This window comes from Meleagris gallopavo, chromosome 1, assembly GCF_000146605.3.
Source record: "Meleagris gallopavo isolate NT-WF06-2002-E0010 breed Aviagen turkey brand Nicholas breeding stock chromosome 1, Turkey_5.1, whole genome shotgun sequence".
NCBI lineage: Eukaryota > Metazoa > Chordata > Aves > Galliformes > Phasianidae > Meleagris > Meleagris gallopavo.
In genome coordinates, this window is record NC_015011.2 from 21,609,534 (window position 1) to 21,636,194 (window position 26,661).

The 26,661-nt window shown below is 37.5% G+C and overlaps 1 protein-coding gene across 2 annotated transcripts; it reads left to right on the forward strand.

Annotated features, from left to right (window-relative positions):
* The first annotated feature begins 1,035 nt into the window (after positions 1–1,035).
* Positions 1,036–25,329, forward strand: SLC13A1 (solute carrier family 13 member 1). 2 transcript variants are annotated; one of them, XM_010706336.2, is made up of 15 exons: positions 1,036–1,180; positions 2,105–2,233; positions 2,881–3,017; positions 6,219–6,406; positions 6,981–7,038; positions 7,358–7,424; positions 7,914–8,077; positions 13,245–13,364; positions 14,588–14,686; positions 14,776–14,877; positions 21,713–21,816; positions 22,659–22,768; positions 23,410–23,571; positions 24,875–25,012; positions 25,145–25,329. In XM_010706336.2, exons 1-15 carry the CDS (start codon positions 1,082–1,084, stop codon positions 25,286–25,288), a joined length of 1,821 nt encoding a protein of 606 aa, XP_010704638.1. In that variant the 5' UTR covers positions 1,036–1,081; the 3' UTR covers positions 25,289–25,329. The 2 variants fall into 2 exon arrangements, with proteins under 2 accessions (XP_010704638.1, XP_010704646.1); XM_010706344.2 differs by having other exon boundaries at positions 7,917–8,077.
* The last annotated feature ends 1,332 nt before the right edge of the window (positions 25,330–26,661 follow it).

Sequence of the window (26,661 nt, forward strand, 5' to 3'; positions counted from 1 at the left end):
TATAATCAAAAGTTACATGGATAGCAAAAATCTACCTTATTAACTGGCCTTTTCGTGTTTCAGAAGGTAGCTCAAGGACTCCTTCATGCCTCCACTTTCAGTCTTCTACTTCACTTTAGATCCTGAGCATGAAACAGTGTGTTTTTCCCCTTTTGATCTTCACCCACAGACAGTGTGTGCAAACCTCTTTCCTATCTTTTCTTCTATATTTGATGTTATTCTGTTGTATAACAAACACTGTACCATGTTTCTTTTATTGAAAACAGGAAAACCAAGTAATAGGTTGTATTCATTTTTTATTGTCTTGAAAATTCTACCATTCTCAGAATTCTTCAAAGTTTTATGTGATATACATGGAACGTTTTATCCTATTTTTCCCCAAATAAAAGAAGATGAAAAAACAAACAATCACATGCCTCTTGACAGGCAAGACAGAGAGAAGCTATTGTTCTCATGTATTTCAAATTCTGAAACGATAGGATCAATAGAAAGATTAAGGCTGAAATGTGCATCTGGGGCTCATACAATCCAAGCATTTTTTCAAAGCAAAACCAAGTTCAAAGTGAGGTCAGGATGCTTAGGACCTTGTCCTCTCAAGTTCTGAAAACCTCCAGACATGGAGGTGAATATTCTTAATTCTGTCCAGCAAAATTATCTTACATGTGAAGTTTTCACATCATGACACAATTGCTCCTGAACACATATTCTATATATATTAGGTGTTTTGATTTCCCAAAGAAGCCAGCATTGACTCTGAGAACACCTGAAATGTTTAGTTATATAGTTGCCTAAGACCTGTTCCAATTAAATAGACTTGTTATGAGGAAGGGCACAGGGAGAAAGTCATGAGGAGAGAGGCAACTAGCCTTGGTTTATGATGAACACTTATCTTATCAACCTACTGTTAATAAAGTCACTAAGACCATCAAGAGCAAGATTTAATTTTAACTTGTTTTACTGGTCCACTTTAGCAATGGCTAAAGGTGGTAGTTTGGAAAAATATTAATCAGAGTTAGCTATTTAAAGTCAGACCTATCTTTTCAGCAGTTTCTTCAGGAAAGTTCAGCACCAGCCATCAGCCATGAAGATTCTTAAATACCTCCTTGTCTACCGAAGGTTTCTGCTCATTGTCCTCACCCCACTGCTTTTACTTCCACTCCCACTTATCATCAAAACCAAAGTAAGTGACCTGCTGCGAGAGGTAATTATTTTGCACTGCTATGTAAACCTGAGTTTGTCAGATCTTTTCAGAATTACTTCATTGTGTTTGCATTGTGGAGTTCTTGTTTTGTTTTGTTTTGTTTGTTTGTTTCTTTGGTCAGCTCAGAGTGTTTTCATAGAAATATACAGAAGGCAACAGGTTTAATCTAGGACTCCATACTGGTTGTATGAAGTTCTGAATTATTATTTTTTTCTTGTTTAGGAAATGCTTTTCTTATTTAACAACACCTAGATTCCCTTGACAATCTTGTCCTTACCATTAGGTTTTGTCCACTTTTAAACAGCTCTGTATGTTTGACAGTGGAGTTGAATTGACAGATGCAATTACCTTTTCATTTCATTATGTATTTTGTTAAGTTGATCATATATTGTGTTTCATGATAGCAAATGACTGGAATGAATGATCTGAGAAATTGTCTCTGATTTTCATATTAGATGCTATCCTCACATTATTGATACTGATGACAAAATCTCATTGATTACAGTAGAGCCAAAATTTGACCTATTATTGACTGCAAATATTCCAAGAGATTTAAATGTGGCATTCTGCATGCAACTTTAATTCAGAGAAGACACCAGAATTACCTACATAGTTAATTAGGCTTGAAGGAAAAGAAGGAAAAAGCAGCTGTCTTTTGCTCTTTCATAAGAGGTGGAATTTAAGTAATTTTACTGTCTCTCAAGATATTCTTTAAAACTAGTTACATACAGTTTCATACCTTAGCAAGATTACCAATAGCAAGAATGTACCCTGAATCCAACTCCCTTAAGTCATACCCATTACAGATCTAGGTAACCTTTCAGCTGACATAGCCAGACTTATTGCAATTGTGATTTTTTTTCCTGGGTGAATTTGCTCTTATTGGTGCTTTTTGTATTCTAGGAAGCAGAATGTGCATACACACTGTTTATAGTTGCCATCTTCTGGCTTACAGAAGCTTTGCCTCTGGCTGTTTCAGCTCTGCTCCCTGCCTTTATGTTCCCATTGTTTGGTATAATGGGATCCAAGGAGGTAACCTTTTTTTTTTTCCCCTGTCATACTAAAGATTTCAATGTCAAAATGTCTGAAGAAAGAACCTGATGGGTTAATCCATGGATTTGATAAGTGCCAGTCTCAGTAGGCCTACCTCAAGCTCACATACTTTGTCCTCAGGACTTGTTCATCTTTGTTTTTAATATTTTTTTCTAGATTGTTATTCTTAGATGCCAGTCAGTAGAAAATGCTAGATAGAAGTAAAATATCTTTAATGCTACAGAAGTGATAGGATACAATAAAGACTCCAAGTTCAAAATGCTGAGTATCCATCTTCATGTCAAAGAGATGACACCACAGATGATCATATTGTAAATTTCTACGTTTAAAACTGTTCTTTTATCTGTTGGATTGGCAGCACTTCATTGGCTGGATTGTATGTTAGATGTGACTGACAATCTTAGGATGTTTAGCACAAGTCTTGCTTTTCATTAGGTTTTAACATTATGCATCTTAACGCACCATTATTTAGATTAAATGAAATTAAGAGCTTTAATGAAATCTAACCATCTAAGTTTAAACCAGTAATCCTTTTTCCATATGCATGCATACATGCATACCAAATACTAATAGAAGGTCATCATTTAATTTACAGTTTTTATTTATTTATTTATTTATTTTTTCAGGTGGCATCTGCTTATTTTAAAGACTTTCATCTATTGCTGATGGGAGTAATTTGTTTGGCAACATCAATAGAAAAATGGAATTTCCACAAAAGAGTGGCTTTAAAAATGGTGATGTTGGTGGGTGTGAACCCTGCATGGTACGTGCTGTCCTGAAGGACAATTCTTGTTGAAAGCTGTGAATTCCAGAAATAATTGCATATTGCTCATTCTGCAGTAGTAATCCAGCCTCTCCTTTCTATTGAAACAATGTAGATATTTGAAATGATATGATTGATTTGTAGGTGACATTTTTATTATTTCACTGAAGTATTAATTGCAACACTGAAAGTTCCCTATTGTGATTTTGTTTGTTGTAAGGATCTTTCTGAACAAAAACCTGATGAGTCTGTGAATAATGTAAGGGTTCTGTGTCTTAATGATGGTTTGTGCATACCTGATGCCTACAACCAAATATCTGTGCTACGATTATTATTCATCTATATTTAAGTACTGTTTGCAAAATCTGGAAGCTTCACAAATACACAAAAATCATTCAAGAAATGAAAAAAAAAATCATGAAAGTCAAGGTGGCAAATGAATAATGCACCCAATGCAATGTCTCTATGGTTTTTTTGTTGTTGTTTTTGTTTTTGTTTTGTTTTGTTTTTGTCTACTTGTGAAGACAATATCAAAGGAATAGGAACTTTCTCTGCTGGATGAGGTGATGAGGGAGATGAAATTACACACTCTACTGACTTGCTATCAGCATATATATATCTTATGAAGTGAAAAGTTTTCTTGCTTTACAAGCACCCAGGAAAGCTTTAGACACCCTAACTCATCTGGCAGCACATCAGTGAGGCTTTGGAGAAGATCTTTAGAACAAAGATGGCTTCCCAGAGCAAACAATGCTTATGATTCCTTGTCAGGAAACAGAAAGTGATGGGAAGTAAAAAGTCAGAAAAGTAGAAAGCTGGGTCTAAAACATGAAGTGCCACTTGGGTGATGTAATAACACTTCTTAAATATACTGGAGTATTTCTATTCCACTGTGACATAGTCTCTCCTAATTTTAACTATCACATGTGTTTTGATTTTCCCCACATCTTTGGACAGATAGTACCTTTGTGTTTTGTTTCGTTGTTTTTTTCTCTCAATAATTTTTACATTCTTATTCAACTGTATGACACTGGTTCTATTCTTGAGCTATTCTGGTTTAATTACTTTGCACTCTCTTTTTGATCAATCCTAAATTCCCACCTTTCAGTTCAAATCTTGAAAAGGAGAACACAAGTAAATGGTGTGCTGAGCACTGCTGATGATCTTGCTGTGGACCCTGAAATCTGTGTCCAGCTGCTAAGGAAACCTGCAGCAGTTCCAGATTGTAGCCCTGAGAAAGCAGCATCCTTCCTATCTCAGGTTTCCTAATTATAAAGATCATAAAGATTATGATAAGGTGATTGCTAAAGGAGAGGATCTTCCTGTCTCCTGGCATCTGTTGCTTGTTAGCAGTGTGCCTATGCAAAGTGCTGCATGCTCTTCTTTTTGCACTGCCACAAGAAAGAAGCCCCACCCAGCCTGTGCTCACTGGTGCATCCAGCCCAGGATGGAGATGTCATTGCAGGAGGCTTCTATAGCAGAGGATATGGAGGATGCAGTGTTGGGTGTAGGGCAGCAGGAGTCCCTGAAGGCTTCTCATCATGTGAGCTATGCTATCTGGTCAGCAGATTAACAGGTAATATGCTTCTGCAACCCTTTGGGGATTAGCACTAGCACACTGGTTGTGCATTGTACAGCACAGTTGAGTGAAGTTATTATCTAAGGTTTTGTGCAGAATGTCTTTTATAAACTCTCAGCAAGACTAATCTGGAAAAAATGTGAGTTAACAGGTTAAGATATATTTTGTTATTTTTAAATCTGTTTCAGTGTGCACCACACTGCTAAACAAAATGGTTGCTTGACCATCAATCCATCAGATATTGGAAATTTATGATGTTTTGAAAACATGTCTTCAAAACCAGATGTTAGTGAATGCTTTGTTTGCTTTTCTTTTAAAATGTTTTTCAAGTTGTTCTAAAATCGTATTCATCCCCACTATACTTATCCTGACCAGTGCTTTTTACACAGATGTTTCTCCTGAAAACAAAATTCTTACCCAGTTTTCATCTGAGGACCTAACTGAAAGCTGAATAAAGTTAGTAGAATTCACATTATCGCTGACAGTCTGTTAATTAGGTCCACCACTTGGAGATCTGCAGCTTATTTCATCATTAAACAACTAAAAGTGCATGGAGAAAAGACAGGGTGTAAAGGTATTGAACTTTTTGTACCCTTATTGAGGAACAAACAAGTTTAATAGCTGAAATGGAGAGTTATGAGAGCATTTTGAAAACTGTTTTTATGTAATAATGCGTTGCTTACATTATTTTTGTACAAAATCCTGTACAGACAGCCTTTGGGAAGGTTTTTGATCTAGCAAGGAGCTTTGCAAATTGCACAGATTTCTCAGAAACTGCTGTGATACCACAGTCCCTCACTACTGGTTGCTGTCTTACTGTGGTGATTCGTGGCAGGATTCTAATGACACTGCCAACACTTGGGGATGGAAAATCAGGAGAAGTACTCTCATTTACAACTCCAGGAGATGCATTAAAAATGACAATGTGGTCTGTATTTTAAATTTAACCAAACTTCACCAGATATGACATGGAATATTTGTTTTTGCTTTTGGTATAAAACTAGAGCCACTCTAGTAAAATGCAGTTCTTATTTTGAAATTTATTTAGCATAAGCTGAGCCAAGACAAGACTGAGACTTAAAATGACCTTTGCTTCCTTCTTTAATACAACATTTATTGAAACACAAATAATCCCTATAGCTGTCTTGGGACTGGATTAAGAACTAAGTACCACCTACTTAGTTGCTAATACTTCTCCCTACAACACCTGTACTGGTATCCAGAGGGCTGACACTAAGGGATAAGCTCAGAGTTTTAAGCCAGCCTGTACAATACAGCACTAATAGCACTAATTTAGCCATTTTAACTTTCATTTGAGCTTGTGATATGCATGATGATCTTTCTTTGGAGATGATTTGTACAGATATCATTCTGTGAATAAACATTATTGCTTCCATTTCCTTTTATAAGTGTCTTTGACTCATATTACTAAATATGTTTCAGAGAAAAAATGCATTTGATCAAAATCATTCTAATTTATCAGTTTCCACAGAGGTCAATTACAAGATGCTTACTGTTTCATAAACTCAAGCTTTCTGTTGAAAAAGATTTCCATTTACATAAACAGAGCGGTGATAGGAGATGTTGCTGTAACGGTAACAGACTCTTCTCTCCTCTTCCAGGCTTACTCTGGGCTTCATGGTTAGCTGTGGTTTCTTGTCAATGTGGCTCAGCAACACTTCGGCTGCTGCCATGGTGATGCCAATTGTGGAGGCTGTAGCTCAGCAGATCACCCGAGCTGAAGCAGAAGCTGACCTGCTGGAGATGTCCTGCTCCAATGGATCCACTAACCTGGCACTGGAGCTAGACGGTAGACATGCAGGGCAGGTTTTGTTTGCCCACTCTCACTCTGCAGCATGCTAAAACACCTTTTAACATGAAGTTGAATGGCTAGGGAAGTAATAGCATCATTATGTGTTTTGTTGAGAGACATGTCTTTGACTGCTGTTCTCCCGTTCTTTGACTGACCCTCTCCCGTTCACCAAGCTGAATTCAGACTGACCAAGTGCAGAATACAGCAGGAGAGGAGGAGACAAGAGGGTGGCTTTCCCAGACTAGTAAAACTAAGTCTGGTAAAAAATATGACTACAGAATATAAATACACTGGAGGTTAAGTGTTTGCAAGAGCAAAGGGCTCTTTCAACTTGAGGATAATGTTGAAAGAACAAATAAATCTAAACTAAACAGATGAATTAAAATTTAGGAGAATATTTCTCATCATTAGATTGAGACTCTAGGGTAATAGGAGTCATGTAGGAAATGTTTTGCACTTGAAATTTATTCATGTGATGATAAAAAGTTTCATGGAGTGAGACATGCTGATGGAGATGTTCCAGTTTTGTATCCTTAAGCACTTATTTGTTTTTCCTGTCAATGTCTTACAGAAAATATAGGACAAAGTGAAAACAGTGACTGGAAAGAGAAAAGAAAACAAGTGAATGGGTAGGTTATTCATTTCCTAAATTCTCTTTTAAGAATTCTTCTAAGTACATTGATTAGACTGAAAGTAATACCTCCTATTTATTTCCATGGGAACTACAACAGATACAAAAAGCGTAGTGACACTGTTTGATAGAGCAAATTCTCAGCTACTAAAAATTGTTTTCAATGTAGTGACCATTACTATAACTTTCACCACTGATGAACAAGAGCCTGTATGCCAACATCCGCCTCTGATGTTGCGAGCTGAATAGGAGGCATTACTTTCAAAGTAACCATCATAGAATATCTGTTTATTACAATTAATACCTTTGTTTTCCAGATATGACAATGATATGGGGAGCACTGTGTGCACAATTGAAAAGGAAAATGAAAAAGAAAAGGAACAGGTACTTAAATTGTCTTTATTTTTATGCTGCTAATGTGTATAAATTGGTTTTAACCCAAATCTCATTCCATCTAACGTAGCACTGCTATCGATTAAGTTAATTTTATGTGAACAATATATATGTGTGTAGATACTCATATACATTCAGTTGCTTATTTATTTATTTCATTAGTGATTTTGTGCTCCAGATGTATTTTGCCTAATTAAATCAATCAGTAAACAGACTCTATATATCACTTGCTATATATAAAAGAAGTACAAATTTTATATAAAAGAAGTTCCTGCACAAAAGAGTGAGGCAGATCATGCAAAAGACTTGAGGATTTGACTCTCCTTTCTATTTCTTTGCATGAATAACTGTAGTAGAGTGCTTTGGTAATAGCAAACCAAACCACATAGCATATGGCTATATTACCAGGAAATATACTGTTCTGGGACATCTTTGAGTCCTATTTTTGTGCTTGATTATTATTATTATATTCTTACTAAGCAGAACCTACCACCTGCTGAAACAGGGAGAAAAAGCAGAGAGGACAAATACAGTGGGATTTTCAAAGTGATGTGCTTATGTATTGCTTATTCTGCTACCATTGGAGGGTTGACAACAATCACAGGAACATCGACTAATTTGATTTTTGCTGAGCACTTCAATACGTAAGAGACTATATTAAATTATTTGTATTCTTCTTAATCCAGAATTTTAACTATTCTTTAAGCTCTCACATGGCTTCCCTAAAATGCATTAGAAACTTTTCCCTTTGATTTCATAGTACTTTATCCTATTACTTTCTTTTCATTATTTTTGTTAAAGAGATTGCATGGTTGTATTTAACTTACACTGGGAAAGCCTGTAAGTGATCACCCAATACAGGCACAAAAAAGATGGCCATTCTTTGGTTGAGTGGTACTCTGCTCTTTGAATAGCTGTCTGCAAAAAAGATGAAGGCATTACCTTAACATGAGTATGACAGACACTAAGAATGTTATTCATTTCTAAGTAGAGCAGGAGCTAAGTTCAGGTCGACTTAGCAAAACATATTAGGAGACTTTCAGAAGGCCATGCTCAGTGCATTGCTGAAATGAGGAATTTAGGTCTGTCAATCAAAGAAAAAGTAAATGATTTCAAACCAATCTGAGACTTGATATTCAATTGGACATCTTGATTTTAGATTCTTTTTTAACATTCCTTTTCTCTGTGAAACTACTTTGAAATTACAATTGCCAGATGTTTTGAAAAAACAATAGATCTTATTTAACTGCTTTTTTTAATTATTATTATTCCACTACTTATTGTCAGAAGCATTACAACTCTAACATAGGGGAAAAAAAAAGGAGGAAACAACAATATTATTATTAACCTCTGCCCAATTTTTGTATTAAGGACAGCAAAACATTGAAAGACAAGTCATTGACAGGTTTTCTTCCTATCTGTGTTCTGTGAATTGATTAAATTTGGCTTCAGCAAACTTCTGAAGAGAGCTGAAGTATGGTCTGTAAATCTGTCTGTGCTATGAGAAGGTCTGGTGCAGACAGCAACAAGAGAAACAATATGGAAATTGTCTGTTTGGGGAGGGGGCAAAGAAACAGGGCAGTCTGTGTCATTATAAGTCTTCAGACTTAAACTTTTAAACATACAGTCATTTCTGGTTCAAGCTGGCTTCATACTCACCAGCCCAGCAGAATCCAGAATTGATTACTAGGGTTAAGAACTGCTCTTGTTCATTTGCCCAGAGTCATAGGGAACTTGACACAAACTGGCTTACAGCTGTTATTTTTCCAGTTTGTCTTAACTGTTAACAAACTCTCCAAGAAAAAATAAGCAGATTGTTGTTCTCTGCCTGGGTCTTCATCCTCTTCTAGGAATATAGGGCGTACATGGAGCACTGTGTGTAATCCAGTGTCACACACCCCCAGGTTTTTGTTTAATCTTTACACAATCACTGAGCCTTATCCTTAACTGTTTCTACCATCTCACTGTGCAAATATTTTTTCTATTTAACTGTCTTGCACTCCTCTCCTACGAGGTCTCAGTTGTATTTATGTCCTGAGTGAAGTGGGAATTGACCCATTAGTGTGACTTGGACACATTTGCAGTCCATTTTTATCCATCATAAGCACAATATCCAACATAAGGACAATAATTCATAAGTATCATAAGGAGCATCATAAGGAAGACAATTCAGCAAGAGAGCTGTACATATCAAGGATGCTCTCACATATTCTATTCAGTGACAAAACACTAAGAAATTCTATATTCCCTCTATATACCTGATTTTAGTACGAAGTAGGCTACAATCAGTGCTCACTGTTCTCCCCCCTCCCTCACTTTCATTAATCACATGAAAAGATGAAGAGGAAGCTAGTATATCTGTGTAAGGGCTGAAACCCATTCTTTGCTGAGAACTCTCAGCCTGATCTTACTTAGGACATGCTATTAAGCCATTTTCTACAGGGCAGAAGCACACAGTGGCAATGTTGATGCAATACTAAGCATCTCTGACAGTGAGACCAACTCCATAAGGCAGGCATCTCCAACCTGCAGACCATGGGCCGCCTGCAGCCTGGCAAGGCTCACACTGCGGCCTGCCCTCTGCTGCCACTTCATCATGGCAGCAGCTCAGCACCAACCGAACGTCGGTGTGCTGTTAGCTCCATCTGGGCCGAAACCAGGGCACAGAGTGCCGTGCAGTGCTAACTCAACTAATGGCAAACAAGTTTATGGATTTTGTTACGCTGAGTAAACAGAGTCCTGTTAACAGTGACAAATATGCAGCCATCCTTTAGGTTTCGATAAAGGAATTGGAGAATAGGTTTCAAGCTTGAAAAAAATATATCTATTTTTGGTTTATTTGTGACTCCATTTTCAGTTGACATAAATACATCACTTGCAATTTTCAAATGAAACATATAGAGTTGCAGTCCGAAATCTGGCTATATCTCTTTACCAGATTTTCATAATCTCTCTCTTACCAGAGAGAAGTAGCCCTTGCTTCACAGTCACCCCTTACACATGTCATGGATTTTGGCTGGATGTACTTTTTGAATGAGTATTTTCCAGAATGAAGTATAGGAAGAGTAAAATTTCATGGAAAATCTTTGATGAACAATTTGAGAGCTCACTGAGAATGGCAATCACTGCCATCAAACCAGCCCAGTGCAGTAGTTTCACAAAAACAGGCTCACATATCTCACTGGTTTTATGGTTTTGTTGTTCTCTTTTGTATACATTTGAACAACAAGCATTAAAATTAAAATATGATTTGTTTCTTTTGTACACTTACTATAGTATATATTTTATGAATGCTTCTCCAAAAGTAATGCTTCCTGTTGTATGATGTCAGCCCAGCATATCTGAGGTGGATGTTGGTGGTACAGCAGTAGAGACTGAACCTTCCCACCAGTATCCCATTATATGTTGTTTCTGTGTGAGAGATGGCAGCAGAGGGGCAGTCTGACAAAATGGTGTTTAAAGTGGAAGTGCATATAAAACAAAGGTGTGTCATTAAACTGCTCCATGCAGAAAATACGGTGCCCACTGATACTCATTGATGCTTCCTGAATGTTGATGGAGACTAAACAGTGGATGTGAGCACAGTGAGGTGGTGGGTGGTGCATTTCAGCAGTGGTGACAGCAACAGTCGGTTGCCTCCTCTGCTTCAGAACATTATGAGTGCAGCATGCAGACTCTTATTTATCACTAATGAAAATGCTCAGCTGATGGTGATGACTATACTGAAAAAGAACATTTTGTGGCTGAGAAATCGCTCTATTAGATAGTGTTATTGTGCTCTTTGTATATGTTGTAGTTTCCATGGAAATAAATAGGAAGCAGTACCTTCAGAGCAGCTTTTGTAGATGCAGCCCTAGATAATTCCTCTTCACACAGTGTGGCCCATACAAGCCAAAAGGTTGGACACGCATACCATAAGGGCTCCCTTTCAAGAAAGAATTGTTACTGATGCTCACAGGGTCACTCTATTCATTCTTTAATTGCCTGCATAGAGACACACAATATTTACTCCGATACTGAGAAGATGCCCATTAAACAGTTAAGCATTAGTCTGCTCATCACTTCCATAAGACACCCAGAAGCTTCTATTTGCCAGGAGAATGAGATAGGTTGGACCTCATTGCTTTCTGAACAGATCTTTTGTCCCTTTTTCTGACTCCATATTTTAATGCTGTTTATTATTTTATCCTTTTCCCTAGAGGTGTTTTTCCTCTGGAGTCCTTCAGGTTGCTGCAGTCTGTCAGATTGCTCATAGCTGCAGTTTTATCTATCTTATCTTGCTGTACAGACTTTCTCACAGCTCTTTTACATGACCAAGCAGTTTTTCCTGAACTACAAGTCAAGGTGTGCAGCTGGGCCATATCAGAGTGGCGCCAGGGATCCTAGAAGCAGAAGCAGAGTAAGACTGAGGGAAGGTTTCAGAGGGAAATGGTCACCAGAACATATAGCATCACAGAGAAAACTACTTTTTCCTGTGCTTGAAGAAGAGCAATTTCTACAATGAAATGACTTCAGTGTGTCTTCTCCATCCTTACCTCAAGCAAGACCTGTAATCTAACTGTAACAGATAATCCAGCCAGTGCTATGTAATATATATATTTTTAACCAACCTACCCCAGGAATATTTGCTATCAAAATGAAGATTAGATAACTTAATTAAGATTACTATAAATGCTTAAAGACATTCAGTTATTGTGAAATCTGACCACTGTAAATTAACTTTTTATAAAGAAATTAACTTGTTAGGATAAAATTTTCAAGAGCTTGTTGTTCTGTAAGTTAATATTATACATAACTGAGGACATTAGATCATGAAACTTAACAAGTGCTTAAATGCTAGGACACTGCAGTGCTGATGTCAATATTTTCCTATCTTGGAATTCGTACATTCAGAAATAGATGTGGCTAATTATGTAATAAAAGCTAAATCTCCATGTAATCAGTAAATTGTATATATGTACAGTTGGAATTTAGAACATCCATCTCAAGAAGTTCATAGGACTTTTACTTCTGTCTCAACTGCCACTTTAATTGCAGTGTATGCGAACATCATAAAAATATAGATAAGTCTTAAGAATTGTGCAACACATAAGGTAACATTTGTAATAAGTCTTTATCACCTCAGTGACTTCTGTGCCCATCACAATTCCTTTTCTTCTGGCAAGGCATGAAATACAAAAGATGGGATAATAATTGGAAATAGTCATTGCAGCCTCCTTCTGGACATTGTTTTTTCCCTTTCATCCAATTTTTGCACCAAGGAAGAAGGTTAGAATTTTCTTACTTTTAGCAGAAAACTCTGTCAGCAGAGCTGGGGGGGCTCAAAGATGGAGAAAACTCTGTTCAAAGAGTAAATTGATCAACTAAAGCACAATTCATTTAACTGCCCTTTTTGCCTATCTGGAATCTATCTCTTTAAAGAGTAAATGTATTTATTTCAGAAAACTTTCTTTTTAAATACACATGGCAGGAAGATATCTGGTTGTTAGATTAACATCTATAAACAGTAGATGATGACAGCCTCATAGAGACAACGCAAGCTGAGAAACAATCCACCTGACAAATCAACAGTCTCCACCTCTCCTGGAAAGTAGTAGAAATAAATTTGTAATTTGTCCTGTAATACTTATGATGATCAGGAACAGAATGGGAGGGTGAAGGAAGACGACACCAGAGGCCACCTCATGCTAAAAGCATGAGCACAAAAAGCAATCTACTGCAGCAGGGCTTTCTGGTACTTCTCACAGGTCTTTATTTATTGCCAAATTGAACTAAATGTGGTTTGGGTTTTTCTTTTTCACTTTAATCCAGACGTTATCCAGGTTGCCAGTGCATCAATTTTGGATCTTGGTTTGTCTTTTCTATCCCCATCGCAGTTGTTATTCTGCTGCTGTGCTGGGTCTGGCTCCAGTGGCTTTTCCTTGGATTTGAGTAAGTAGATGTTGTAATCAATAAACCTGAAAGTGTATGATATAAAATATCTTGTACCAGGATCAAATATTGTATCTAAGCTTAACTGGCTTATAGAAAGATAACTCAGCAACGGTGATTTTGTATTTCTGATTAATATAGCTGAGTCTCTGGAGGAAACAAGAATTCTCTAAAATAAAGATCCTTGACTACTCAGCCCAGTATGAAAAATCCATATTGCAAATTATATCTCTTCCCGTCAAGCATACACACGTCATCATTAAGTAGTGCATGCATGCAAGCTTAAAGAATATGGAAATTACATGAATTTTAGCCTAAGATCTGAAAATGGTAAAGACATCCAGAACGTTGCTCTTCACTGGAATCAGGGAAGTATTCATTGACTTGAATACTTGAGTAATACCAGCTTTATAAGCTGGATGACTACAATTCTGAATGTAAATTAAGAAAGTTCTTTTTTTTCCCAAAATGGTGGTGGAATGCTTTTTCTTCCCATGGAAGTTTGTGCTTTCAAAGTTTGGTAGAGGACTATTCCTTTCTGGCTGATTCTTCAAAGCCTTATTCTACATGATTTCACTCACACCTGCAGAGTTAATGATAGGGACCTTGTCTTCCACAGCTTCACGGCTACGTATGCTACAAGAGATGAAGACTGAGATTGCCTGCTCTTAAGCAGATGTAATATCATCTCAAGCTTACCACTCCATACCTGAACATTTATGTGTTCATTTTTCTTGACAGGTTTGATAGTGTTCTTGTTAACACTGTGAGAATGAAAACCTAGCTTGTAGCAACTATTCTTCTGATCAGTATGCAGGCTACTCACACATTACTAACTTTTTCATCAAAAAACAGAGTAAAGCAAAATCATGGATGAATTTCATTACATAGATACGTTATGCATTTGATTGATTCAATTAGTTCCCATGATTAAGGCTTCATTCTTCCTGTGTGCTATATCTGAAATGTCCTAGACATTGCAGGAAAAAACAAATGAGCTAGTCAATAGCAGGACACAATTGCTGCCTCTTTCAAGTTCCCAGTGGACTTTGTCTATTAATTCCAATATATTCAGTTTGGTATGTGATAACTAAATGGGAGAAACTGCATTGTAAAGTGAAAAACTTATTTGTAAAGTGCTAATACTAGCTGAAAAGAGTGGACATTTTTTCTTCTGTATACACTGTTAATTCTTCCTCCAATATTGTTGATTAACATTCCAGTTTTAAAAATATGTTCAAGTGTGGCAAGAAAAGAACAGCCAGAGAAGAGGCTTCAGCAAAGGTGATTCAGGATGAATACAAGAAGCTTGGACCAATGAGGTATGTCACACTATAAATTAGCAAACAAGAACGAGTAAATCCAAATGTGAGCTCAAGAAAATATATAACACATTGTTTTTCTGCTATAGCTACCCAGAAATCGTTACATTTGTCCTATTCATCTTAATGACCTTGCTGTGGTTTACCAGAGATCCAGGCTTTTTTCCAGGATGGTCTTCACTTTTCCCAAAGTAAGTAATCTTTTTAATACACTAACATGAGCAGCACTGTGTTTTAAATGCATACCTTACTTTCTTGACAATATATTAAAAATAATGCTTTTAATATTTTGGAAAGATTCCAATTTTTAAAAAACCTTACTAGTATATACTGGAGGTACAACTCCAGTGATTTCTTAGATGTATGTGTGCAACATCTGAAATATCCCAAACACATTGCAAGTTGAAACAAAATATCTACTAAAAGTAATTATGCCTACCTTTTAGACTTAATCTGGTGATGGAGAAGGCATAATGATTGATGTTATTGTTTCCTATATCCTCATCAAATCTACAGTTACAAGAACATTACCTTTGGTTAGGATTTTTTGATCTACTGCCATTACTGGCAGTCCAACTTCTGTGAGTACAGGCAAACATCCTCTACTTTGATAGCTCTCTAGCTTTTAATATAAATTTCTGTTTGTTCATACATAACTTGTGAAAAGTCACAGTTAAATCATTGCCAAAAAGCAGGAGCTATTTAGGAGCTATTACTTTTCTCTTTTTCCCTCTGCTGCAGCTTGTTTATGCTGTCCCTTTCTCAGGATCACTTAGACATTTTTTTTCCTCTAAGAAATTGCTTGGTCTTACATAAATCTATAATGCTCTGATGACTGTAATAGTTCCTGATCTCTTGCTGTAATTACTGTAATTTTGATTTTGTCCTTCTTTTTCAAAGGTCTGAATTTTGCTCTAGAGTAACGGAAAGTAGTTGGAGGCCTGGGAGGAGCAGGACTTTGTGCTGCTTAGGGCTTTACAGAGTCAGCATTTATTACTGAGTCAAAGGCCAGAATTAGACTTGGATGGTAATCTTCCATTTTGTGTTTCTTTGTCTCCACCACAAATGACGTGCACATGTGTCCATCATTCCTTTTCTCTTCAAGTATTCTGCCATCATTCAGGATCTCTCTCTTATTACAAGGAATAATTGTAGCCCTTTTAAGATTTAAAATGAAGTGAAAAAATATCTTAGTGTAAAAATTGCACTAAGAAGTGCATAAAAACTAAGATTGTTTTAAAATGATTTACTTTTTAGTTACGCCCAGAGTTGCAAAGGAACAGGTTTTCCATCATCTCAACATCATGACAATAGAACTGATGATCAGTGTCCCATATGAATCACAGTATTCTTAAAGGGTTTTTAGTGTTGACCTAATCAAGCAATCTGTCAGCTAGGCAATCAGGCTGGTTTTGCCTCCCTTTCTGCTTCACATTAACATTCAGTGCTCGTTGAGCACCATTTAGTGAAATACTCCTGATACTGAAAAACTGACCTTGTAAACAACCTCTCAGGTTTGGGGCTTATTACTCAAATGGATTATTCCAGTCCAGAGATCTACACTTTCCCTATTTGAAGTTGTCTGTTTACCTCTGTTCACTGAAAGGGAAAAAGCGGACTATATATTTAATAAGTGTGGTTACTGCATGGGGATGTTACTTTGTGGATGCCTGTAATGTTTTCCTTGAGAGGGAATGCAAGTACATGCCAAGTCACATAAGGCTGAATCATCTTATAATTTCCGTGAAGTAACCTGAGGAGAAACAAGACCTGTGTTAATCTCTAACAAAACATTTAAGAGGAAAAAAAAAAAGAATTATTTCTTACTATTCAGGCCTTTCCTATTTCTAGATAGCTTGGAATTATCAATCATTTGCATTAATAGGCATCATATCTGGAATTTATGATTTTACTTTTCTGATCAACAGACAACTTCCCAGTTAGGATACAGAGAGCCAACAAAGGTATAGTTAGAGTGAGCCATCATGTTTCAACAAAGCAAAAAAGAGGCAAAAGACCTGTATCAATGGATTAGGGCCTTGCAGAGTCAGCACTCATCTCTGTAATGTCCAAGGGGCTTCTACAGTGCATGAGCTGTGGCTTACATGTCTCATGCATTTGTTCACTAATGCCTCTGCACAAAAAAACTTCTGCATTTCAGTATAGTGACAAGCATGTGCACAACTTCCTTAATTACATGCTAAAGAAAGCAACTGTAACAAAATGTTTTCTTCTCTTATGTTTGTTACAGTGCTTATTTTCCACAGGATTTTATCCCAGTCTAGAACCTGTCTCAGGGAAATTCTGTCACCTGCAGAGATGAGCTTTGGCCTTATTATGAGATTGTTTATTAGACTGGAGGAACAAAGCTGCAATGTCAGAGCTAAAATACCCTCTGGGCCAATGGGTGGGACATAAGTAGTATCCACCACACTCCCAGGGTCTTGAACCAAAGAGTACTGTCACCTCTATTGTAATAGCATGCTGAAGATCAGAAGCAGCTATATTGTTCTGTGTGTCAAGCCTGGTAGAGATTTATTTTATTAGAACATGAATTCCCGGAAAATAACCAGGCTTGATTTCCAGATGGAAAAATATAGGTTCCTCATATTGTGAAGTTTACTGCTTTCTTTGAGTTTGGTCTTGTGGATAATCATCTCTGTTGCCAAAATAAACAAGACAAATTTACACCTTGTTTTATGTCTCAATATAGCTTCCAGCCATCTGTTCTTGTCTTTCTCTGCTAGATCAAAAACTTCTTCTGATAGGTACTTTAGGGATATACCTACCTGGTTTAATTATGTCACATTACAAGTTTTTTGACAAACTACATGGAATGCTCTAAGTTTTGCTTTAAGAAACAAAATCACTCCAATCTTATCACCCTTGTTCATGTTTTCAGCCCCTTCTGTTCATCCTCACAAGTTAGTGAGTACCCCTTTTTCAAATAAGACTGATTTCTTTGAACCTAGCAGAAAGATTGATATTTAATGACGTCATCATTTTTAAGGTCTAGTTTTTGAAACATTAGACATTTCTTATCCATGATTATGCTATATCAGTACTGAGTAGAGCTCATTTTTAAGAAGCATTGTTGGTCATACTATGTCAGTGCCTTTCCAACTTATGTTACATTTATAAGTTAATTTTTCTCGTGGAAATTTTGTAAGTCTGTCAAAGACATTGCTGTGCCCTGAGACCCAGTTACCTCCCTTTGGAGGAAGATAGCAGGATGATTTAATCAATGTTTAGAATATTACAGAGGGAAGTGCAGGGTAAAAATACCTGTTTTCTCTCCATCTGTTGACAGCCAAGGGTCACATATTACTTCTGCTACAGCAGTTTCCAACCGTGTCCTGGCTTGATTCCAGGCTGTGGGATACTGGCTTCAATTAGATGAATTTCAAGTTGGCCCTTGGCTAACACTTTACAAACATCATCAGAATTAAAAATTTCGACAGTGGGCTGCACCTGATGCATACAAGTTGGTCTTCTTTCACTCTTCCTCACATTAGTGCCTGCGGGTATATACATTTTTTCTATGGGTCTTTTCTGCTAATACAAGGCCACTATGTACTTTTGCCAACAGTTCTTTTCTCTACAGTGATATCAGTTAGAGTAGCATTGAATTTTCACCAACCAGTGGATTTTTTACTTACAGGGCAAACAGATTTGCAGTTTTACAAGCAGGTAGATGTTGTATACGCAATTGTTTTACATTTTGGAAAAACTGGACTTTGAAAAATGTTTACCTCAAAATTCAATTACCATAGAAGAGCTGCTGTCTGCTGTCACTTGTGTCTCCATAAAAAGTAAGATTGAAGGTTAGGATATTGTGTTTGTGTCCTAAGCAGGCTTTCTCAGAACTGTATGGCATGAGGAACAATTAATTTTTGTGAACAAAATTGCACAAGGAGCAGGCAAAGTCCTGCACGTGAGGAGAAATGACCCCATACACCAATATATGCTGGGGGATGCCCAGCTGGAAGGTGGTTCCACAGAAAAGGGCCTGGAGGTCCTTGCAAAGGCCAATAGTATCTTGGGCTGTGTATGGGGCTACTGAATCACAGCCTGAACCTTTGATTGATCACCTGAGGCGAGCAGTGAGTCAGCCACGGGAGCACAGGTGAGGGCAGTTCACCAGTGGGAAAGGATCTCTCTGGAGATCTGCTCCATCAGAAGTTAATCTCATGAGCCCAGGACAGGGTGAGTGACTTTCTCTCATTTCTCCAATATAAATTATATTAGCCAAGCTCCTGGATATATATATATACACACCCCATCTGTATATCCACTGATTATACAGGCTGCATTAGGCAAAGTATTGTCAGAGGTTGAGGGAGGTGATCCTTGTCCTCTATTGCTGAGGCCAACCCTGGAGCACTGTGTCCAGTTCTGGGCCTCCCAGTACAAGACAGACATCAAGCTACTAGACAGAGTCCAGCAAAGGGCACGAATACAGAGAGACTGAATCTTTTTTTCTTTGGTGAAGATCTGAGAAGGCTGTAAAGGCTCCAGGGTATCTTATCAATGCTTATATGTTCTGGGCAGCCTGGTTGAGTGGTTGGTGATGCTGCCCACAACAGAGGGGTTGAAATTAGATGATCTTTGAGGTCCTTTTTACCCAAGGCCATTCTATGATTCTATGATATGATCTGAAGTGCAAGTGCAAAGAGGATGGGGCCAGGCTTTTTCCAGTGATACTGACCAACAGAGCTAGAGACAATAGGCACAAAGTGAAACACAAAAGTGTCTAGATATTAGAAACACTGTAAACAGTGAGAATAAGTGACTAAGGCATAGGTTGTCCAGAGATGTTGTGAAGTCTACTGCCTTCAAAATGTACCTGGACATGGATCTGAGTACCCTGCTCTGGGTGTCCCTGATGGAGAAGGGTTTGAAGCAGATGGACTCAGAGGTTCTTTCCCTCAACTGTTCTGTGATTTTATGAGTAATGGAACTATGCAGAGAGAATAAAGCTGCAGAGGAGAATGTAGCACATGATTTGTGTCTATGTCTAAATCCTATTTTCTTTCATAACTCCAACAAAGAATGCAGGATAGGATGCCAGAAGAAGAATTTTCTGCTTTTTAGCCCCACCCAGTGCACCTGGACCTAGGCTAAAGGTGTCATATCAGCAGAACCCTCTTCCTTAAGATACCGTTACAAAATAATAAATTGTTTTTCTTAAAAGCATCTTCAGTGCTAGCAGGCAATAGAAAACAGGAGACAAAATGTATTAGAGAGCCACTTCACCTTCATGGCAGTTACCGTTTTATCTAAAGCTATACTGGCTGTGATCTCATATACTCACAGAATCATAGAATGGCTTGGGTTGGAAGGCACCTCAAAGATCATCCAGTTCCAACCCCCCTGCTGTGGGTGTCACCCTTGAGCACCTCCGGGGATAGGGCATCCACAGCTTCTCTGGGCAGCCTTTGCTGGTGCCTCACCAGACTCTGAGTCAGTGTGCTATGCACATTAAGGTTCTGTGAATCTCCCTAACACTGTTGAAGCAAAAGGAACTATTAGATTATACATTTGTAACTTGTAATAGGGGGTGATCGTTTCTATTCAATGAAAAGCCTGAAATCCTCTGGGAAGCTATGCTTATACCCATTACAGCTGCATGTGCAGGAAGGTGCATGATATGAGACTGAGAGGACAAATATATTGGTTCTGGAAAAGTAATAATTTACAGAAAGTATATACAAATACAGAACTTAAGAAGTGTTGGGTTTAAATTTCTTCAGCGAAGTTCGTATTTCATTGAATAACTATCTTGACTAAATAAGATGGGATTTGTTACCATCTATCAATTTGTAACAGAATCACATGGAGGTGCTAAAACAGCCCTAGATGTCAGCTCTTCACTTTGCCTGATCTTGTGGCTACTCTGTACAAGTTTGAAGGAAATTGTGTCAATTTAAGAACTGGCACAATGAGTTTTCATGCACAGGAAGTTATCAAAGTAAATATGGTGCTTGTGTCTATGATCCCAGAGGTGACAGACAAGGGAGGATGATAATAAAGCTCTGCTGTCTTTTCTTAGCTACAGGAACATCATCCTCCGTGGGTAGACACAGTGCTCCAGGCCTATTGGACTGGATCTACTACAGAGCATATTAAAATTATTAAATTTACCACTGAGCTATGAAAATGAGTTTGAACACCAGCTATTACCAAACATTTCCCTCCTCCAGCTTATTTCTGTATGACAAAATAAAACACATTTCCTCAGGACACAAACAGATTGATTTAGAGGTCTGACATGATAATTCTGTGGATGTGGTAGGTTGACCTTGACCTGCTTGCAGATACCCACCTAGCTGCTCTCTCAGCCCCTCTCCTCAACAAGAGAGGGGGGGGGGAAATGCCATGGAAGAGTTCATGAGTGCAGATAATGACAAGGATACCCCTTACCAGTTACCACCATGGGTATAATAGACTCAAGATGTAGATAAATAATTTAATTTACTACAAATTAAAACAGATTTGGATAATGAGAAACAACGACGACTTAAAACACCTTCCTCCTTCCCTTTCCCAAGGCTCAAATTTACTCTTTCATCCCTGACAACATTACCTCCCACTCTGAATGGCACAGGGGGGTGAGGGAAATGAGGTTGTAGTAAGTCCATAAGAGCTCCTTTCTGCTCATCTTTCCTCATATTTTTTTCCTCTGCTCCACCATGCTTTTCTCCATGGGCTGCAGGGGAATCTGTGCTGCAGCACCTCCTCCTTTTCTGACATTGACTATTGCAGGGCTGTATCTCACACCTTTTTTTTTCCCTTCACATCTCACTCCCTGAGGTGCTTTCCCTTCCTTAAATCTACTTGCACAGAGTTGCCACCATCTTGGCTGCTGGGCCCATGTGTCTGGCATGGGGCAGCCCCACCCTCTCCTCAGATAGACCCTTGCAGGCCCACTGCCTGCACCTGGGCATGAACACGCAATATAACAGACTATCATCCTGGCTATATCTACTTATATGTATTTTTCTTGTGTTACTCTTGTTAACTTAGATATAAAGGCTATGCTACGGATTCAACAACCGCCTTAGTGATTGGCCTCCTCTTCTTTATTATTCCAGCAAAAACATTGACTAAGACTTCGAATGGTGAAAGCAGTTAAGTATATTTTGATGTGGATTCTATTACAATAAGGTAACAGTAAATGTAATTAATTGCATTATATCAAGGAATGTTCTTAAATACTAATGTTACAGCTTCAATGCAGAATAATGCCTTACTGAGCTGTAAAGCATCCCTGTCCTAGAAGAAGCCCAAAGCAACGCTCGGGCAATGTGAGCAGCAAGAGCTGGTGCTGCCAGAAGAGCATCCTGCTGCCTACACATCTCCAAACCCAGTGGAAACCAGTTTTCCATTGACTACTATGAGCTTTGAATAGGGCTACACAGGGCAGGGCTGGGTTTATTTTGAAAGTGTTACGCTTATTTTATGTACCCTATGAAATTCAAAGTGGAAAAAAGAGTCAGTTCCTATTTTTATCTCCTTAAATGGAACTTACTTCCATTAAGGTATACTTCTGGATTGTTCTTTTTATGCATTCAGTTCTAAAGCTGACATCAATGAAACCTGGGGAAAGTAAGGTCAGACCCTAACTGTGACTAAATGAAAGAGAGTTTGCTCAATAATCTGTCCGAACAGTATAATATTATTAAATAAGTTAATCTTATTGATATCCCATAGCTGTCTTCCAGGTAGAAGTGCCAATGCTCTACTGGTAGAAACTGTTGTAATTGTCATTGTCAAGCTGAGATAGTTTAGAGCAGGTACCAGGAGGTATCTGTTTTTCTTCTCAAAGATTTTCTTCAAGTTACAATAATTAGAGTTTGCCTCAGAATATTTCCCAAGTATTTCTTTGGAGAAATTATTTCAAGATATTTTTTCAAGATGTCTTTAAATGTTGGTGTTTTATTTTGTTTTGTTTTGTTTTTTTCTTCTCTAGCTGCTTTTGGTTATACTCCACTGATTACTTGGAAGGAATTTCAGTCATGCATGCCCTGGGAAATTGCTATTCTTGTTGGTGGCGGGTTTGCATTGGCAGACGGCTGTGAGGTAATGCAATTTATAGATGATACTGAGCAATTAGCATGACCCACATCAGAAGGAATTCAGTCATGCTGTGGATTCAAGATTATAGGCTTATTTTAGCAAACTGTTCAGAAGTGATATTGAACAGGATAATTGTGAATATGCAAGATGTTCAGAAAGCAGAGTTAAAAATAAAAAAGTATTCTTTGTCTTCAAACACTACACACAGTGATGATTACTATTTATTATTTGCTTAATTTAAATCCTGATAGTGGTAGGAGTTGTCCAGAGTTTTCTGAGGTGATTCCTATGTGGAGCACTGCTGTTTTTTCCAATAAATCAAGCATATTTCTTCCCAGGCTCTGGTTATGAGGCCCAGTGTATACACATTACAAATCTTCTGAGTACATCTCTTCTAATCTTCTGAAAGGTGCAAATATAAATAAATGGGAAGTAGTTTGCTTGAGTATTTACACAGCAGTGACTTAAGAAATAAAATAAAGTTATAAACATGTGGTAGGAACCTGGGAAATATTTTAGATTTTTTTCTCTTTTATACAAATACATCACAATTAGTAGATGAGTAAATTCTTGTTATATACATTTTAACTGTAATTTTCTGTTCATTGTTTTATAAAACAAACACTGTCATATTCCTTGTGCAGGTTTCAAAACTTTCTGCCTGGGTAGCAAATAAATTGACCCCTCTAGGATCATTACCCTTGTGGCTGGTTATCCTGATATCATGTCTTATTGTCACTTCAGTGACAGAAGTGGCCAGCAATCCAGCCACCATTACAATATTTTTGCCCATACTGTCTCCTTTGGTGAGTATAATAGAGGCTGTTTTTAACCAGAATGTGCTTTATCATCCATGTAATAACATAGCTGCTCAAAGAATCAGTTTTTAAGAAGTCTCTATAAAATAGTTCATGCTTTTTTTTTGTTTATTTTGTTTTGTGAGGTTTTTTGTTGCTGTGTTTTGTTATGTGTTGAAGTATGCATTGAGTAGCTTGTTGAGGATTCATCACAAGAGATGCTGTAAATTCAGGAAAAAGAATTTACACTCAAAAATGTTAACACTCAAAAATAGAAGCTGTTATTCCTATTTGAGAATAATGGAAAGACTTAAAAGACTAGTTCTGTCAGTGTTAATTCAGGATCACATCTTTGACAAAAATGGCTAACACCACAACATTCAAGCTATCATCAAAGAGAGGAGAGGGCTAATAGATCTACTTTAGATGTACTCCATTTCTTCTCTCCTTTTCTTTTTTTTTATCATCATTTTTATCAAAACACCCAGTTCTTCCACTTCAAATCTTACCATGGTCATCTTCTAGTCTATAACGTTGCCTCCTGGCCAGCCTAGACACATACTAATCCTCTTTTGCACTCATAAAAGAAAATTATCTCTTCACTGAATCTCTCCAACCCATTACATACTAATTCAATATAATTGTCTTTCTTGTACTGTTTTGTTTTTAGTGCTTATGCTATGCTCAAAATCTTTGCAAGAGTCTTTCATCTTAGTGATTTAACTGCAGTTAGAGAAAAATTGTGCATGAATTTAGAGTTGCAGAATCACAGAACTCTAGGGGTTGGAAGGAACCTCTGGAGATCATCTTGTCCAACCCCCCAACAAAAATAGATTCCCTACAGTCAGTTATACAGGAAGGCGTCCAGGTAAGTTTTGAATATCTCAAAAGAAGAAGACCCCACAACCTCTGTGGGCAGCCTGTGCCCTGTCACCCTCACAGTAAATAAGTTTTTTCTCATGTTCAGTTGGAACATCCTGTGTTCCAGTTTGTACCCCTTGCCTATTGTCCTGTTGCTGGGCACCACTGAAAAGAGCCAGGCCCCATTTGCTTGACTCCCACCCTTTATATATTTATAAACATTGATAAGATCCCCTTCTCTTCTCCAGGCTGAACAGCCCTAGGTCTCTCAGCCTTTCATCATATCATTATAGTTTTACAAAGGAATTACCAGAAAAAGTTTATTTTTCACTATTTGATCTGTCAGTTCACGGTTTGCTTGTGCTAATATGAAAAGTTTGTATTTATGTATTTCACTTAGCAAATATATCCTCTGACAGCACTTCTCTCTCTTTTATTTTACTTTCTGCAGGCTGAAGCCATTCATGTGAACCCACTTTTCATTTTGATACCTGCCACACTATGTACTTCCTTTGCATTTCTTCTTCCTGTAGCAAACCCAGCCAATGCCATTGTATTTTCATATGGTCATTTAACTATAATGGACATGGTGAGTTTTAAGCAAGACACCCTTAAGGGTTCTGATAATCATTCTGCAACATTATTATCTGATTTTTACTATTTAAAAAACTTTCTTCACAGTCTTGATATCAGTCTTTGCTTTCTTTTTCCTCTCCTTTAGGTGAAAGCTGGTTTGGGTATTAACATCATTGGAGTTGCTGTAGTTATGCTTGCAATTATGACGTGGATAGTGCCTCTATTTGATCTCTACACTTATCCAAGTTGGGCACCGAACATTTCTATTTCAAATAGCACTGGGCTGTAAACAAACAAACAAACAAAAAACAACAAAAACCCCCAACAATAACAAAAACAACAACAACAAAAAACTTGGGAATTGGCTTGAACTGTTTTTGTTTCTTTTCTTTTCCACTGACATGTGGTGAGTCAGATAAAATGCTTTTTGTCACCACAACAATAGAGAACCACATTATTGTAAATGCTGTATTTCACAGACCAGAGGACCGATGATCTGGTCTGAGTATAATCAATCAGGAAGAGTGCTAGACTTGTTAAATATCGTGAAGTATATCTAGTTGAGCTAGTCTGAATGTTTATAGCTTCATCTTATGAAGGAAACACTGGCAGTTTGCCCCCATGCTCAGGGTAGAGAAATAATGAGATTTAGATTTTATTATTTCATATATCTATCCTTATTATTATCTTTGGTGACATTTGGGTATGGTTTTGTTTTCTAGATTCAAATGTTGTTTGAAAAGGTGTTGATCATAAACAAAAGATAAAAAGATAACTTTGGGGGTTGAACTGAACATATGGTTTACAGAATAGTCAAATATGCAAAAAAAAAAAAATGGAGAAAAGCAGTGTAGCCATTAACAAAGCACTTTATCTGTTAAGCACCTTGTAATCTGGAAGGAAAATATATACTTAAGCATATATTTAATATCTATCTCCTTCCAGGATGTCATTGAAGCATGTAGTTGTACATGTTGTCTAGAATTTTCCTGGATAAACATGACTTGATAGACCAGAGTTGATCTGTATGAATGAAGACTAAATTATCATTATATTTCTCTGCTAAAAGTGGAGACATACTCTTAATGAATAAAAGCACAAGATGGAGTGCTGAAAATGTAATGCTCAATCTATCAAGCAAGACTGTAGCTCATCTTTTGCAAGAGATATAGTGGATCCCCGGCCCCTGGAGACGTTCAAGGTTATATTGGGCTGTGCTCTGAGCACCCTGATCAAGCCATAGATGTCCCTTTTGCAGGGGAGTTGGACTAGATGGCCTTTAACAGTCCCTTCCGACTCAAACAATACTGTGATTCTATGATCTACATCAGGAGGTGCATGATCTCTACAAGGCAGGTGGTAGTTTAAGTTTGCTAGAGTGTATTAATTTTAGAAAAACATGTAATAGAGTCAGAAGAACTTTGCAGTTCAAAGATATCTTTGAATAATAATGTTTTATATCACTGTTATACATTTTTTACAGTAAGGACTTTGTCACTGTTTTTTTCACCTCTTAGGAGGACCCATGGCAATTAATAAAGAGTGTTTACTTAATAGCCTGAACCAAATCTCCGTATCTCCACATATTGATTTGAGTCATCCCTTGGGGTACATCAGTGATGGATGTAAACCTTAATCTGTCTTTTACAGATAATATAAATT

Coding starts and splice junctions, on each gene's coding strand:
- SLC13A1 (XM_010706336.2), top strand. CDS start 1,082: ATGAAGATTCTTAAATACCTCCTTGTCTACCGAAGGTTTCTGCTCATT. Junction 2,234..2,880: donor GTATAATGGGATCCAAGGAG/GTAACCTTTTTT, acceptor TTATTTTTTCAG/GTGGCATCTGCTTATTTTAA. Junction 21,817..22,658: donor GACTTCGAATGGTGAAAGCA/GTTAAGTATATT, acceptor TTTCTTCTCTAG/CTGCTTTTGGTTATACTCCA.